We start from the raw sequence: 15,793 nt of genomic DNA on the forward strand, positions 1-15,793 counted from the left end.
TATTCATTCCTAAATTTCTACCACAAATTACATATAGTGACTTGAGCTATTATTTTAAAAAGCTGTTTTTGAGCAGAAAATAAGGATCTGCAGTTAAATGAAAGCACACATTTAAAAGACTAAAATAGCTTCAATGTAAACACATAAGATTAAAAAATCAATTTATGACAGGCGGTGGTATGCGCACCTGTAATCCCACCACTCGGGAGGCAGAGGCAAGCGGATCTCTGTGAGTTCAAGGCCAGCCTGGTCTACAGAGCTAGTCCAGGACAGGCTCCAAAGCTAGAGAAACCCTGTCTCAAAAAACAAAAACAACAACAACAAAAAATCAATTTATATTCAAATACAGTGAGAAATCAAGCCAGCATGATAAACTAATTCAAATTTAAACATATAATACTTTAGAACATAACCTTTTTTTAAACACATGTGCATTGGTGTTTTGCCTGCATGTATGTCCGTGTGAGGGTGTGGGATCCCCTGGAACTGGAATTAAAGACAGTTGTGAGCTACCATGTGGGTGCTGGGAATTGAACCTGGGTCCTCTGGAAGAACAGCCAGTGCTCTTAACCGCTGAGCCACCTCTCCAGCCCCGTAACATAACTTTTTGAGATATAATCAAAAGTCTAATCTGCCTTTGACCCGATTATGAATCAGGAACCAGATACTAGAAAGCATTATGCCATAAACTAAATACCTTTGGGGAAATTTATGATTTTGTACATTTAAAAAAATCCAAATTTTCAGAAAACAGTTTAGGAGAAACTTCCAAAATCTCAGTTAACTCATTCCCAACCATGTGTCTAGCAGGATGAAAGGCTCAACTACGGCAGCACAACTACTCCACTTGCTGTCTAATGTTGGCCTCTGGGCTGAACATAGATTGTGATGCTACATAGATTCTGCCATTCTTGCCAACTTTAAATCTTTAAAAATTAGGTGCACCTCAAAAGACAAAAGCCAAGTCAAAATGTGAAGTCTACAGAGGGCGACCAAAACTCACAAGGCTGAGCACAGTGAGTCCTTTCACAGAGAACGTGACAAGAGCAAATTCAAACACGCAACATCCCCTCAAGCTTGCCAGCTCATGCAAGAGTCCCGTACCACCCACTGTCCAGAAGCTGCCCAAGAATACCTACTATCTAGACAGATGCCTGCAGGGAGCCTGCAGGGAGCTAGTTTCGGACCAGTACATGAGTGCTTTTCCAATGGGTCTCCAGATGAGGCAAAAGCCCATGGGGACAGTCTCACGTGGCAAGGACCAGTGGAGTTTGGGACAGTGCAGAACAATGCTGGAACCATGCAGCCTGCATGCTCTCCTCTCTCACAATACTAATCATTCTCTTGGCGGGTTTAGTGTCATTTTATCAACCATGCATGGGACAGCTGTGATCATTCCTGGAAACCCCATTTTTTCTCTAATATCTTCCCCTAAAATTCTTTGGGATGCTCCTCAGGTTTCTTGTCTGGGGACATCAGCTGTCACTTCAGACCCTGGGAGCTGTTCTGATTCAGTGCTGACAGGATCGAAGGCAGATCACCCCTATTTCTGTAAATATGTTTTGAACGGGATTGTTGTTCTTAAAAATGTGTGCCTATGTCAATCACCTTTTAGTATTTTTAGACAGGATTTACCTGGCTCGGTATTTGGCGAAGCTAGCAAAATGATAAGCATTGCTTTTTGTTTAAAGATGTTCTGATGTAAAACTTGAGAGAAAACATATCTGACATTTGTTTTTGCTGGAGGTTAACATTAGAGGACGGAAAACTTGTTAGTATGGAAAAACATGCTTGATGCTTGTTTCTGATGTATAATAAAGACAGCTGGAGCTATTCCCGGCCAGCCACTTGTGTGAAACTCATCTGGTGGTCGGGAAGCACATTTCTTCATGCCAACACCCCTTCCCCATCTCAGAACCTGAACCCAGGCTGCAGCAGGACCACAGCAGATGCCATTTCTAGAAGAACAAATGAAGGAGGAAGAAGGAGGGAGAAAAAGTCTTAACCCGAAGCTTACCTCCTCTAGAATCTCTGCGTTTACATTGTGAGGTAGGCAGTGTATACGTATCATCTTCTTCATTCCTTTTTCTGGAACTGGAGCATCCTGATGCACTGTGCTGAAAGGGGAAGGTGCCGATCAGGACAGCAGCAATGACTAAGACCAGGGGATGTAGCAGTTCCATTCTGGCTCACCAGTTAGTGTGCAACACAATGGGTTACGCACAAGAAAGAGAGCTCTGCAGCTGACAAGAGTTGTCAAGTAAAGCAACACAACACCTCTCAACACCACGAGAAGAACTGGCAGAATCCCAAACTTGGGGAAGGGGAATAACCTCTGTACAAAGGACAAATACACTACTGAAAAACAGGTTCTCTGCATAGCCTACTTCATATTAGGCATAATTCAGAAAACGTGTGACATCCTCACCATATTCCAAGATGATCTTATGTTTCCCCAGGTTTGAGGAAACTTTAGGAAATGTCATGACATAAACTGAACTGCAACGAGCCTGCTAGAGTCTAGTACAGCAATTCTTCAAAAACTCCAATATGTACCATCTTAAACACATGCATGCGCAAACACACACACAGACAGAGAGTGAGAGACAGAGAGAGAGAGCAACTGGAAGAAGTGAAAATCAGAAGTGCTACATCCCAAAGACACATTCAGAGACTGGAACTCTGGTAAGGGCAGAACAGAGAAGGTTCACTCTGTCCCTGGACTGTGAACTCCCAAGGACTTTTCTTACTAAATTCTTACCACAGTCACGAAAAGGCCTTGGGAGCCCCAGGTCCACAGGTACAGAGAAGGGGCCACTCTGTACAAGAAAAGAAGTCACCGTGCGGTGAGTTTACCTTCAGTTGGTCTTGACTTGGAATATCCATACTGTGATCCTGTGCGAGAGCGAGAGTCTGAGCAGCATCTGGATAGCAAGTGAAACAAAAGGAAAACCTTCCCTGGTAATAACCATTCTTTCCACAAAACCTCAGCACACAGCCCTGAGGAGGCTTCTTCTCTCTAGATGGACTTCTGCCTGGAAAAGACTCTCATTCCCAAGACGGGGGGAAAAAACCAAAACTGCTAAAAATGACAAAAACCAAGACAGGCCATGGTAAAAGATGACACCAGAACAATCTGGGGGAAAGCAAAAGTAGCTGAATATGCTCTTCCATGGCACGTGTTCAGATTTTTACACAAAAAGTGACCGCAAGCAGAAAACAATAGAGTGTTTGTCTCTTCCTCTATCAACAAACTGCCTACATTATAAACAACAACAAAGGTTACTTGTTCAGTTTGTATGTTTAAGTGTTGTAATACAAGATCTAAAACCAGAAATGCCAGACTTGTTTCAGAGAACAATTCCATCTTCAAGCAAACCCTAAACCTGCATGCTTAAATGCCAACGATGATTTCATGATCTTTTTTTTTTTTTTTTTTTTTTTTGGTTTTTTTCGAGACAGGGTTTCTCTGTGTAGCTTTGCGCCTTTCCTGGAACTCGCTTTGGAGACCAGGCTGGCCTCGAACTCACAGAGATTCGCCTGCCTCTGCCTCCCGAGTGCTGGGATTAAAGGCGTGCGCCACCACCGCCCGGCTTGATTTCATGATCTTAACTCCAATCCCTTGAATACAGACTGGTCACTAAGTCTTATTCTTCTCAGTGACTACAAACATTTTGGAAGAAGAAAGAAGTGAATGTTTCTCTCCAAACAATCAACAGAAGTAGAGAGAAAAGAGAGGGGGGAGAACATAGTTGAGAGAAATTGCTTATAGATTTTTCCGATCTGCTATTATTGTGTATAATGGGCATGCATGTCACACTTGCATTGTGACGGTCAGAAGACAACTTTAGGACTCAGTTATCTCCTTCCACAGTGGGTGCAGGTCATCAGGCTTGCACAGCAAGTCCTTAACCCACTGAGTCATCTCACAGCCCAGACAGACATCCCTATATTGCATCAGCTGAAGAAATGTATCCCAAGGACCTACATAAGTCTCAAGTAAAACAAAACCTAAAAACATGACTACAGAAAAGAACAAGCTACTGAGGTGCTAACCTGACCTACACCATTACTATAAGCTCTGTGTAACTGAGACACATTCAAGTGTGCCTGCTGAGGACTGGGTTCACCAGCCACTAGCAGTCAGAAAGACGAATTCACAGAAAACAGCAGCAACATCTGCTGAGAATCCAGATCCAGACTAACTACTCTCACAATTCAGTCGCTTTACACAAAACAAACATTTTTCAAAATTGTAACATTTCTAGAAGCATTTTTATAGCTAAGTGAGGACAACTTCAGAGATAGAGTTTTCTTGCCAAAGTCATCTTCAAAGATCAAACTAACACAATGCAGGTGAAGCTGTTCTCTTTTTATTTAAAAAAAAAAAGCAACCTGTGGTCACTTGTATTACTAAAGCCTTATACTTTAGCTAAACTAGTTAAAAGCAAAAGAAGAAATTATCTAGACAGCTACAATGTAGAAAGAAATTTAAAACTACAAAGCTTGTTATATTTACTTCATTTTATTAGTATACCTGGGGAAAGTTGGAGAAATTATTTAGAAAGAACCACCTTCATTCTAAATAATGACCATTTTCTTCAACAATCAAAATAGATAAAGGTCTAACCCACTTGCAAAGGTACAAGTTATAAGAAAAGCACTTTTTTTTCATTTGTCCTTTTAAATAAAACACATGCAATCCAATTTATTTTCAGGTCAACAGAGACATCCAACCATAAGCACTAACTATAAAATCAAGTCAGAGCAGACAATCCAAAGTCCTTGCAAAATTCCCTATGAAACCCTACATACACACATAAAAAAATCCTTGAAAAAGTTGCAACAATTTCCTAGGTCATCATTATGCTATGATTATGTTACATACTGCCAGTGAGGGAATGTGGGTCAAGAGCATGCTAAATACTTAATACTTGTTCTTTTTCCCCGAGACTCGGTAGCTATTTAGCCCACACTAGACTGCAACTTTAGATCCTCCATCTCTGCCTCCCAAGTAATGGGATTACAGGTGTTCACCACTCTATAAGGATTCTTTAGCTTTTAAGTACAAAATTTCTTCAGAATGACAAGTTAAATAAAAAAAGTTTAATAACAATATTCAGAGGAAAAATGTGTGTCCAAAAACTTGGGAGGGTGGAGCAAATTCTGTTAGTTCAGAAGAATTAAGGACATATCAGTGTGTGGTATAATAGAGTGCAAGGACTAGCCAATGGCCAGTGACTGTGAGTCTGGTACTGGGCAAATCACTGATTGGATTTAAAAATAACGATAAACCTTCTGTTTCTTTACCTCTAGGACCTCTTCAAAGGGTGGCTGTAAAGATGAACTGAATTGTTAAAGAAATATCCTTTATCTTTATAATACACAATAGAGAAAGATATATGCAGAAAAGGTACAAGAAAGAAAATAAGGGGTGGGAGGGGAGAGAAGTAAGTATATGTTCACTCTAAATATTCAGTGGATGGGTCAGAAAACAAATTTGACTATACAAATCAAAATTATAAATAAAACCTTCATGTATTTCAAGCCATCAGTGACTTTCCAAAGGAAGTTTTAGTTCATAAATGACCTCTCTTTGAAGCTCCCCTCTCAATGTCTTTCACTGACACAAAGAGATTTAAGAAGATTCTTTGCAGTCTATTTACTTCCGTGAACGCAAGCAAAATCTAGCAAGATAGTGTAACTTGGACGGTGTCTCTCAAATCTAATGAGGCAAACAGGAAGAGGAGACAGTTTCATTGTCCAGAGTGAGGGAGAGTGTCAGACACATTTTAGCAGCATCTCTACCCAGCTACTTTGGAAACCAGACTCCAAAATAGCCAGTTTTCTCCTCGTAACTAATAAATTCAAAGGCAGTATTTAAAAGGTCTGGGAAGAGTCAACCTGGCTTGCAGATAACAGTTTACTGAGCCAAGTGTAGTGGCTCATGACTGGGATCCCAATATTCAGGAGGTTGGGATAGGCATGTATTCCCAAGTTTGAGACTAGCCTCAGATACACAGCAAGTTCCAGGCCAACCTGAACTACAACGTGTGCCTCTGCCTCATAAGTAAAGAAATGTGTGGTGCACAAACAAATGACTAAAATCATTAAGGTGAAAGTTTCTTGGGAGAACCTTTATACTAGATGGATCAGAGCAATACTACCAAGAGCCCACAGAATCGATATGAAAGAGCGACAGGCTAGTAACTAATGTGAGACACACAGAGGAGAAAAGAGAAATCCAAAGCACCATCAATGAAGATCTGTCAGCAAAGAAATTTAATTTAAATGAATCTATTCAAGCATTACTCTACAACAGCAAGAGTAGAGAAATAGAACCACAAGGATACAATCTGTCAATTCTAGAACAAGGCAGTCCTACAGGACAAATTACCCAAATCTTCAACCAATATGATGAAAACCAAAAGTAGTAGCCTATTCCACAATACGGTGGACACAGTAGTTTACTGAATATTTCAATAGCTAGAAATGGAGATCTCTGAATGCCTCCAAAACACAAAAAAGGATAAACTTGAGATGGTAGATATGTTAAGTTATCCCAAATTGATCACTGAACATTCTATATGTAACAAAGTACATGGTACTCCACAAATATATACAATTATTATGTGACATTCAAAAAAAGGTATCAATTTAACATCAAACCAAATCTCTCTCACACACACCCACGCAAAGAAGGCAGGTAAATTTGTATTTTGCAATAATCCCAATGCAATGTATGGACTATAGATCCTCACCTGAACAAACCAAAAATAAATGGTATTTTTAAGATGACAGGAAAAACTACAAACTAGCTTATTCAATAGGATTAGGGAACATTTATTCATTTTATTATTACTTAGGAGTACAGTAACTTTGTTTTTTTTTTAAAGTATATAAAGATGAAGCAAATATAACGCAATATTTATAATTACTAAATTTAAGCTGGGCCTGTTTCCACACACCAAGAAATACAGCTGCTGGGAAGACAGAGTCAGGGGAATCCACAAAATCAAGGACTGCCTGGGCTACAGAGTGAGACACCAAGGCCAGCCTGGGCAACTTAAGGAGAAACTATCTCAAAACAATAAACAGAACTCTAGAAATATAGGTCAGTGGTACAGCACATAAATACAGGCCCTAGGCTCAATCCCCCGTGCCAATTAAAGGAAAAAAAATTTACATCTAGGAAAACAATTTACATCTCTCCTCCTCCTAGCTTCAGTATGATTGATTACCAGAGTGAGAACTTACTTAACAGTAAACCATTCTGTGTGACAGTCATACATATATCCCTCCCAGTCATGTCACAGACAGCACCCCATTTTCATCTTGACCCTTGTTCCCACCATTTGCTCCCTTAAACTCAAAGCTTCAATACAGACTGAAGAAACATATAACATACCTGTGTTAACAGAGGCTGATGTGACAAGATTCTTTCTCAACATATCATAGAGAGGGCTGTAAAAGAAATAATATATAAATATTTGTGGGGTTTTCTTTCTTTTTTTTTTTTTTTAAAAGATTTATTTATTATGTATACAGAAGAGGGCACCAGATCTCATTACAGATGGTTGTGAGCCACCATGTGGGTGCTGGGAATTGAACTCAGGACCTCTGGAAGAGTAGTTGGTACTCTTAACCTCTGAGCCATCTCTCCAGCCCCCGGGGTTTTCTTATATATTAATTAAATATATCTGTGGTATGTTACCTTCCTTCTTTCTCCTAGAGACACACAATCTTTTTCCCATAATTTTTTAAAATAATTTAAATATTAGGAAGGAGCCAGGTACAGTAGTGCTTGCCTGAAACCCCAGCATTTGGGAGGTCCAGGCTGGAAGATCAAGTTCAAGGCTATTCTTAGCAAAACACTGATTTTGAGCCTACCTTAGGCTAATGTGAGAACCTATTCAAAAAAACAAAAAGAAGCCCCTGCTATTAGGGAGCTTGCCTTTGAAAATTATTCTTTCCTTCTAGATGTCAAGTTTTCTGTTTTTGATTGAGAAATGGGAGAGTGAAAACTAAGATCAGAAGAAAGCAATCACTATAGGAGGATTACTGGAGAGCGTGGGTGGGGCAGACAGATGGCTCAGCTGAAAAGCACTGACTGCTCTCAGAGACACAGTTCAACTGCCAGCACCACGTGGTGGCTCACAACCAGCTGGAGCTTCAATTCCAGGGGATTTTATGCCCTCTTTGGGTTCCTTCAGCAAACACATACATGAGGCACAGACATATACAAGCAAGCAAAACACTCATACGCATGAAATAAAACTTTAAATTAAAAAAAAAAGTTGGGCCGGGCGGTGGTGGCGCACGCCTTTAATCCCAGCACTCGGGAGGCAGAGCCAGGCGGATCTCTGTGAGTTCGAGGCCAGCCTGGTCTCCAAAGTGAGTTCCAGGAAAGGCGCAAAGCTACACAGAGAAACCCTGTCTCAAAAAACCAAAAAAAAAGTTGTTTTTCAGAACCCTAGCTTCTCTTAAAAAGTTAAAATAAATAAATAAACAACCAAAAAGAACCCTAGCTTCTCAGTTACCAACTAGCTTGAAAGGATAAGCCAATAGCCCTATTCATCCCATGTAAGCAGAGACTACCACACAGGTCAAATTTACTCTACTCGATTCTTACTAGGCTCACCATGAACCTCAAACTGCCCTGTAGTTCTGTATTTTCTTATCAGCTCACACGTCCTCCTTTGTAACACCTCACAAAGTTCTAACCTAGTAATGACTCCTTCCTATTCAACCTATCTATAAGATATTCAGAGGCTCTCCTTCCAATTAGTCCCTCATAAAAATTGCTCCAGCTCAGCTCAAATTTTGTTGCTTTGAGGAACCTCTGACACTCTGAGTCCCAGCCATTTCCCATTTCATGTACTTCTCTTCTATGGCCTATTGTCATATTATTTTACCACGTATGAAGACGATCATGGTCTGTGTGTCAAACTGTCCACACTGCTCACTATTGTACTCTGCATGTATCTCACTGGCTAGATAACATATGCAGCCCCTAAAATACATACTTAAAAAAAACAAATTATATAGCTCAAGTGATCAGGTATAAACACTCAAAGATATATAAACCCTCATCCTTTTTACCTTGGATCTTTCACAGAAAAGCTCTGACATCCCAGCAGATCTCCCAAAAGATCTCCACCACAATACACCATATGTTGCTCCTGTTGATCATAGAGCTGCTTCACCATTATATACTGGCCTAGATAGTGCATTACCTACATGGAAATAAAAACACCATGAAATGATAAGCCTGACTACTACCGAAATCAAAATTACCCATGAGTGACTAAGCTATTTTGCTAGAAGAGAAAGACATACAAGATTGCCAGTGTTTGGATGCTGATGGTAGATAAGCAATCCTCAAACTAGATAGATGCTTCCTACTACTAGGTTCCCGCACTCAACCATCAACAGAGCCAGAGATTTTTGCACCAAAACAGACTGATCTGACAGTGAAAAACCATAGCAATTCAGTATTCCATTGGCAAATGTCCAAATGTCAAATGTAACTAGGACCATTAGTCCTAATATAAAAACCAGAGCTGGGTGGGGGCACATACCTTTAATCCCAGCACTGGGGAGGCAGAGGCAGGTGTATCTCTGAGAGTTTGAGGCCAGCCTGGTCTACAGAGCAAGTTCCAGGACAGCCAGGACTGTTACACAGAGAAAGTTTGTCTGGGGGGGACGGGGACGGGGACACAACAACCAGAATCTAGGCCTTTAACAAATAAAAGTGTATTCTTTTTCTTTTCAGACTTCAAAAACTTCTGACTGTCAACTTGAAAAGTGTCCTTTTAAATGTAGATGAAGCATGTCATAGAACCTTTTTATCTAGGTTGAATCACTGGATACATTTTATGACAAACAGAAAGAGAGGATAAAAGGGGAAGGGATGGGGGAGAAGAGGAGATACAGCTACTGAAATATCTTTTAATGCTTCATTGTTTATTTCCCTTCTACCCTCCCAACTGACCCTGAATTGTTTTTTAAAGGTAGGTTAAAAAAAAACACCAAACTTTTTACTCTAAGTTCTTGTTGAACCTCATAAGCAAGTCAAAGACATCTTTAATTTCAGCAGTAGTACTGATAGATGTGGCACTTCTAAGGGAAAACTAAGAGAGCTCCATAATTTTGTTTTCTGCTTAAGGAAAGTGAAGGATCTACATACCATACTAACTGCAAACTGTTTGAGTACATTAACATTTTAATACTAATTGCTGCTTAAAGAATTCAATGTACTTTGATAGTTTTAAAAGAAAAACAAAAGCTTCCAGATACTAAGCAAGTTATTTAAATTCCTAAATGTTCAAAATGATTTGGTGCTCAGACAGTATCTGACAAATGTACAATGACAGAGTTACTGCATCAAATTCCTGCCTGGCAGCAAATCTGTGACCTTTTTTTAACCCACACACTTTGCTATATTATAACTCCCAGGTCAATGAATTTGTGGTTGACCACAAATATATACACTACAAAAGGAACTCTAAGGGAAATAGGAAATTAATGTGGCAGTCTTTACACCAGCAAAAGCTCTCGTTCAGTAGTACAACTTCCTTTCTTAGCCTAGATTTGAGAACTGCGCATATGATGGCCTCTACAAAACTGTTCTTAAAATTGGGACTGTCTTTGGTGACTTACCTCTTTCATGGTGAATACTTCACCCTGAGCACCCGCTGCCTGCAAAATCTTCAGAAGTGGCAGTTTTGGCCGTACCTGCTGTAAATATCAAACATTAAGACAGAATGTTGATAGAGTTGACAGGCCTGGAACTTAGTATGTAGTAGAGGATGACCTTGATCTCTGGATCCTCCCACACAAACCCAGCATAAAGCTGCTATTTATATTTCAATTACATTGGTTTCTGAAAATCAAGGAAGGGGAGACCATCCTTTAAAGACTAAAAAAACAAACAAAAACTCCAGGAGACACTTGCTGCCTTTCTGATAAGTCACTTACAACAGGGAATCTATCCATACCTACAAGGATGACAATAATGATACATTTTAAAAGAAAATTGCTGTTGGCAAGAAAACAGGAAAAGTAGAATCTTTGTGTATTTCTGATGGAAATAAAAGGGTGTAACTGCTGTGGGAAAAAAAAAGTTGGCAGTCTTGGAAAGATGGCTCAGCAGTTAAGAGGACTGGCTGTTCTTACAGGGGACCTGAGTTCAATGCCCAGCACTCAAGCACCTCACAACAGTAACTCCAGTTCCAGGATTATCTGACACTCTCTTCTGGCATTGGTTAGCACCAGACACACCTGTGAAGCACAGACATACATGCAGGCAAAACACTAAAACAAAAAATTTTTATTTAAAAATAAATGAATAGGAGGCTGGAGAGATGGCTCAATGGTTAAGAGCACGGACTGCTCTTCCAGAGGTCCCGAGTTCAATCCCAGGAACCACATGGTGGCTCACAACCATCTATAATGAGATCTGGCACCCTCTTCTGGCCTGCAGATATATATGCAGACAGAATACTGCATACATAATAATAAATTAATCTTTAAAAAAATAAAAAAAAATTGAATAAACAGGATTATGAAGTAATACCAATTCCACTCCTAGGTATCTATAAAACAACCTGTACTGGCCAGAAGACAGAGTGCCGAGTAAGGAAAAGTAGTAGTTTCAACCATGAGCTAGCTTGCAGTGGGTGGCAGACATGAACAGAGGCAACTATGACTGTGGAATGATAATACTTCTCAGAACACATCCTGGGCATAAACCTGAATACAAGAGTAATTAAGCCACTTCCAGGTAAGAAAGTTCTACAGCCAACTATCTACATTTTTGAGTAATAAAGATCCTTCCATATAGGGAAAGTTTTATTCTTTAACACACACACACACACACACACACACACACACACACACACACACACACACACGACTGGGAAGACAGTTCAGTGGTAGAGCACTTGGCTAGCATACATGAGAATTAAATTCAATCCCTAGCATAGGAAGGATAGGAAAAAAAAAATTTTAAGGAATGGGACCATCTTAAATTAATCCTATCTCAGGTGGGTGGTGGGTGGTGCACACCTTTAATCCCAGCACTCAGGAGGTAGAAGGCAGGCGGATCTCTTGAGTTTGAGGCCAGCCTGGTCTACAGAGCCAGTTCCAGGACAGCCAGGGCTACACAGAGAAACCCTATCTCAAAAAACAAAACAATTACCTCTATCTCTGAGATGAAAGACAAAACAGGCTGATGAGTCTCAGATAAAAATTTGTTTGGATAAAATAAGCACTAGGAAAAAAAGATGTCATTTTCTAGAGGAAAGAGTCTGAGATTTTGGCAGTATTAGTAAGTTAATAACACACTACTGTGTTATAGAACTGGGAAACCTACTTTTGAGTTAGCTTCAATACTTCTTCATTGTTATGCATCTCCCTTCCCCACTCTCTCTCTATCAACAAGACAGATGAGGTAGGGCTTTTCTAACTCCAGTTTGCTTCATGCTACATTATTCTCTCTTCTATACCAATGAACGATATCTAATATCATCATCTCCAACACTTAGGCCCAGACTATAACCCACTACTCCCCTCCAAGCTGGCCCCTGTAGCACGCCCATGTTATACAACTTTGTTATTGTGTTATTTTTGTTTCATTTAAAATAGGGTCTGTTATTATGTAGCTCGGGCTGGCCCAAACGCAGAGGTCCACCTGCCTCTGCCTCCTGCTGGGTTAAAGACCTGCACCACTCCCCTCAGCCCAATTTTTTTTAAGATTGTTTATTATCAAGTTTGTATCTTTTCCTTTTATAGCCATCTCAAGGATAAGACCTCTTTCATTCTAAAGTTTCACAATTTTTTTTTTTTTAAAGATTTATTTATTGGCTGGAGAGACAGCTCAGCAGTTAAGAGCACTGACCACTCTTCTATAGAACCAGGGTTCAATTCCCGGCACCAACATGGCAGCTCACAACTATCTGTAACTCCAGGATCCAACACCCTCACACAGACATACATACAGGTAAAAGACCAATAAAATAATATATTTTTTTTATATGTATACAGTGTTCTGCCATTTTCATGCCTGTACGCCCGAAGAGGGCACTAAATCTCATTACAGATGGTTGTGAGCCACCATGTGGTTGCTGGAAATTGAAGTCAGGACCTCTGGAAGGTCCCAGCACTTGGGAGGCAAAGGCAGGTGATCTCTGTGAGTTCGAGGCTAGCCTGGTCTACAAAGAGTTCCAGGAGAGCCAGAGCTGTTGCACAGAGAAACCCTGTCTTGAAAAGAAAGAAAGAAAAAAAAAAAAGAATATATCTGCTATATTCACAATTTAAGGCAGTCTTTTAAATAAAACAAACTAGCCTGACCTGGTGGCAAATGCCTAGAATCTCAGCACTTGGGAGAAAGGCTGGAGGATCAAGCGAGTTCAAAGCAGGCTGGTCTACAAAGGATGGTCCAGGTCAGCTAGGGCTGTACAGGTTCAACCTGTCTATGTCTGTCTTTCTCAGACCTCAAAAGCAAACTGCACAAACAAACAAAAAAAAAACCTAAGGTCAACCAGCCAAGACAAAAAAGAACTTAGATTACCTGGTCACAAGTTCCCACTACCCACTTCTAAAACACATGCCTAGTGTAACAAACTTTAAGAATTAAATAAGTAGAGGGGCATAGGGAATGAAAACTCTGATCCCCAACCCTGGCCATTTCAAGCTGTTTGTAACTTTCAAATAGGTAATCTTTTTTTTTTGTTGTTTTTTCAAGACAGAGTTCTTGAGAACTCAAAGATCACTGGGCAGTGGTGGCACATGCCTTTAATCCCAGTACTTGGGAGGCAAAAGCAGGCGGATCCCTGTGAGTTCAAGGCCAGCCTGATCTACAGTGAGTTCCAGAATAACCAGGGCTGTGTAATCCTATGGGGGTGGGGGGGTGTTTTACAGCATCACCACTTCTGCTTTAAGCAAATTCTAATAGATGAATTCAGCTACAGGCCCCAATTCAACTTCTTACCATTCTAAAGAGCAATGAGATAATGAGATGCCCAACAGCGATTACCTGACTCACTCTTTCTGAGGAGATTCTGCAAGCACTGGCAGATGTTGAGCACTGGGCAGAGGTGGGATGTGAAGTCATTTTGGCAGTGAAGATTCTGCAGTCAGCAAACTAAAAGGGAAAAAATTATATATAAATGTAGAGTAGAAAAATCTGCATTTAGCATTTATTAATAAATAATCTGGGCATGGTGGCACCCACCTTTAATACCAGCACCCAGGAGGCAGAGGCAGGTGGATCTTGCTGAGTTCAAGATCAGCCTGGTCTACACAACAAGTCCAAGGACAGCCAGGGTCTATATATAGGGACTATCTCCAAAACAGAGTATAAAAAAAGAAGACAAAACTTCTAGCAACAGTTTAAAAAACAACAACAAAATCTGACATATACACATGTATCTCTGCAACAAATGCAAACACTCACTCACATTCAGATTCTCAATCTCTATTTCAGATCCAGCACAAAAGCTGGAGACTAAGCCATCCTTGCCTCCCTCAGGTGAATCCTGAACTAGAGACAGGTTTGGACATGTTCCACCTTCAATGCTGATGCTAATGAGTCAACTGTTCTAGCTGAAAGTCCAATTTACAATCACTGCTTCCCACCGGCTGTCAGGTGGTACCAGTTACTCCAGAGCAGAGCGCTTAAGATAAGAGGGAAAGGACACACACAGCTGGAAATCACCAAGACCCTGGCCTTCCAACATGCCTGGACAAGAAACCACACAGGAAAGCGTCAACTTTTACCTGGTAATCGTGGTAGCGCACACCGGTAATCTCAGCACTTGGGAGTTCAAGACCAGCCTGAGGTACAAAGACCCTCCCAAAAAAAAACCAAAAAGTTTTTAAAAATACTTTTTCAGTATCACTTACAGGAGCTTTTTTCTTTTTCTTTTTGGTTTTTGGTAAGTTTTGAGTCCCTGGTTGCTGGATTCCTCTGCCACAGAAAATAAGCCAAATCAAACTGAACAAATAAATCCAGATTTGAGAAACAGGGCAATGCAAAGCAGAGCACTCCTGGGTGGCTCTCAGGAAGGCAGGAGACAGAACACGAGAGGGCCAAGTCTTAAGTAACTGGTAGGCATGGTCCCAGGCACCTGGGGGGAGGAGCCACCAATGGCCAGCTTTCTGGGATGGGGCAGGGTCTGGGGAGAGAGAGGGGTGGGGCTTCTACCTAATCAGTTTTTCAAGACAGGGTTTCTATTCCCTGGCTGGCCTTGAACTCAGAGATCTGCCTACTTCTGCCTCCAGAGACTTCAAGATTTTTACCTCTCAATCACTTGAAATTATCTCCCTAGCTGCACTCTATCTGCACAACCACTTCTACTTCCCAAGTGTGATTTCTTGGAACTATATATCACAAGAGAATGCCTGTCTAGCATACATAGGACTTTGGTTTAATCCCTCCCACTCTAACAAAAAGGAGGCAGGGAGCTACAGCAACACTAATTCTGCTCAGGACCTTGCTACTAACACGTGGTGTAGCTTCTTAGCCTGTCTCTAGTCTTATCTTGCCTGCACTGTTCTCCTTGTTTCTCAGACCACTTGCTTCTTGCTTCAAGGCCTTTGTACACACTGTTCATTTGAAGCACTGTGAGTCTGACACAAGACTGGTTCACCTTAAACCTTCAAAATAAGGATAAACACCATCCCCTTAATAGTCATTAATCCCTACTGTGGTGGTTTAAGGCGAATGGGCCTCATATTTGAATGTCTGGCCCCTAACTGGTGGAACTGTTTGGGGGAAGGATTAAGAAGT

General features: G+C 40.7%; 1 protein-coding gene across 5 annotated transcripts in view; it reads right to left on the bottom strand.

Moving 5' to 3' along the window:
• The window catches only part of Mdm4 (MDM4 regulator of p53), a 41,895-nt gene that overhangs the window by 20,083 nt on the left and 6,019 nt on the right, over positions 1-15,793 (bottom strand). The window contains exons 2-7 of one of the 5 annotated variants that reach the window (XM_006993234.4): positions 14,039-14,146; positions 10,663-10,740; positions 9,103-9,236; positions 7,409-7,464; positions 2,857-2,924; positions 2,018-2,117 (exon numbers count right to left, since the gene is read on the bottom strand). In XM_006993234.4, coding sequence (XP_006993296.1) covers positions 2,018-2,117; positions 2,857-2,924; positions 7,409-7,464; positions 9,103-9,236; positions 10,663-10,740; positions 14,039-14,116 — 514 coding nt within the window. In that variant the 5' untranslated portion in view covers positions 14,117-14,146. The remainder of the gene's footprint in view (positions 1-2,017; positions 2,118-2,856; positions 2,925-7,408; positions 7,465-9,102; positions 9,237-10,662; positions 10,741-14,038; positions 14,147-15,793) is intronic. The other 4 variants (XM_006993235.4, XM_015986718.3, XM_015986717.3 and 1 more) reach the window with 4 other exon arrangements.

The sequence above is a fragment of the Peromyscus maniculatus genome, chromosome 11 (assembly GCF_049852395.1).
Source record: "Peromyscus maniculatus bairdii isolate BWxNUB_F1_BW_parent chromosome 11, HU_Pman_BW_mat_3.1, whole genome shotgun sequence".
In the NCBI taxonomy this organism is placed as follows: domain Eukaryota; kingdom Metazoa; phylum Chordata; class Mammalia; order Rodentia; family Cricetidae; genus Peromyscus; species Peromyscus maniculatus.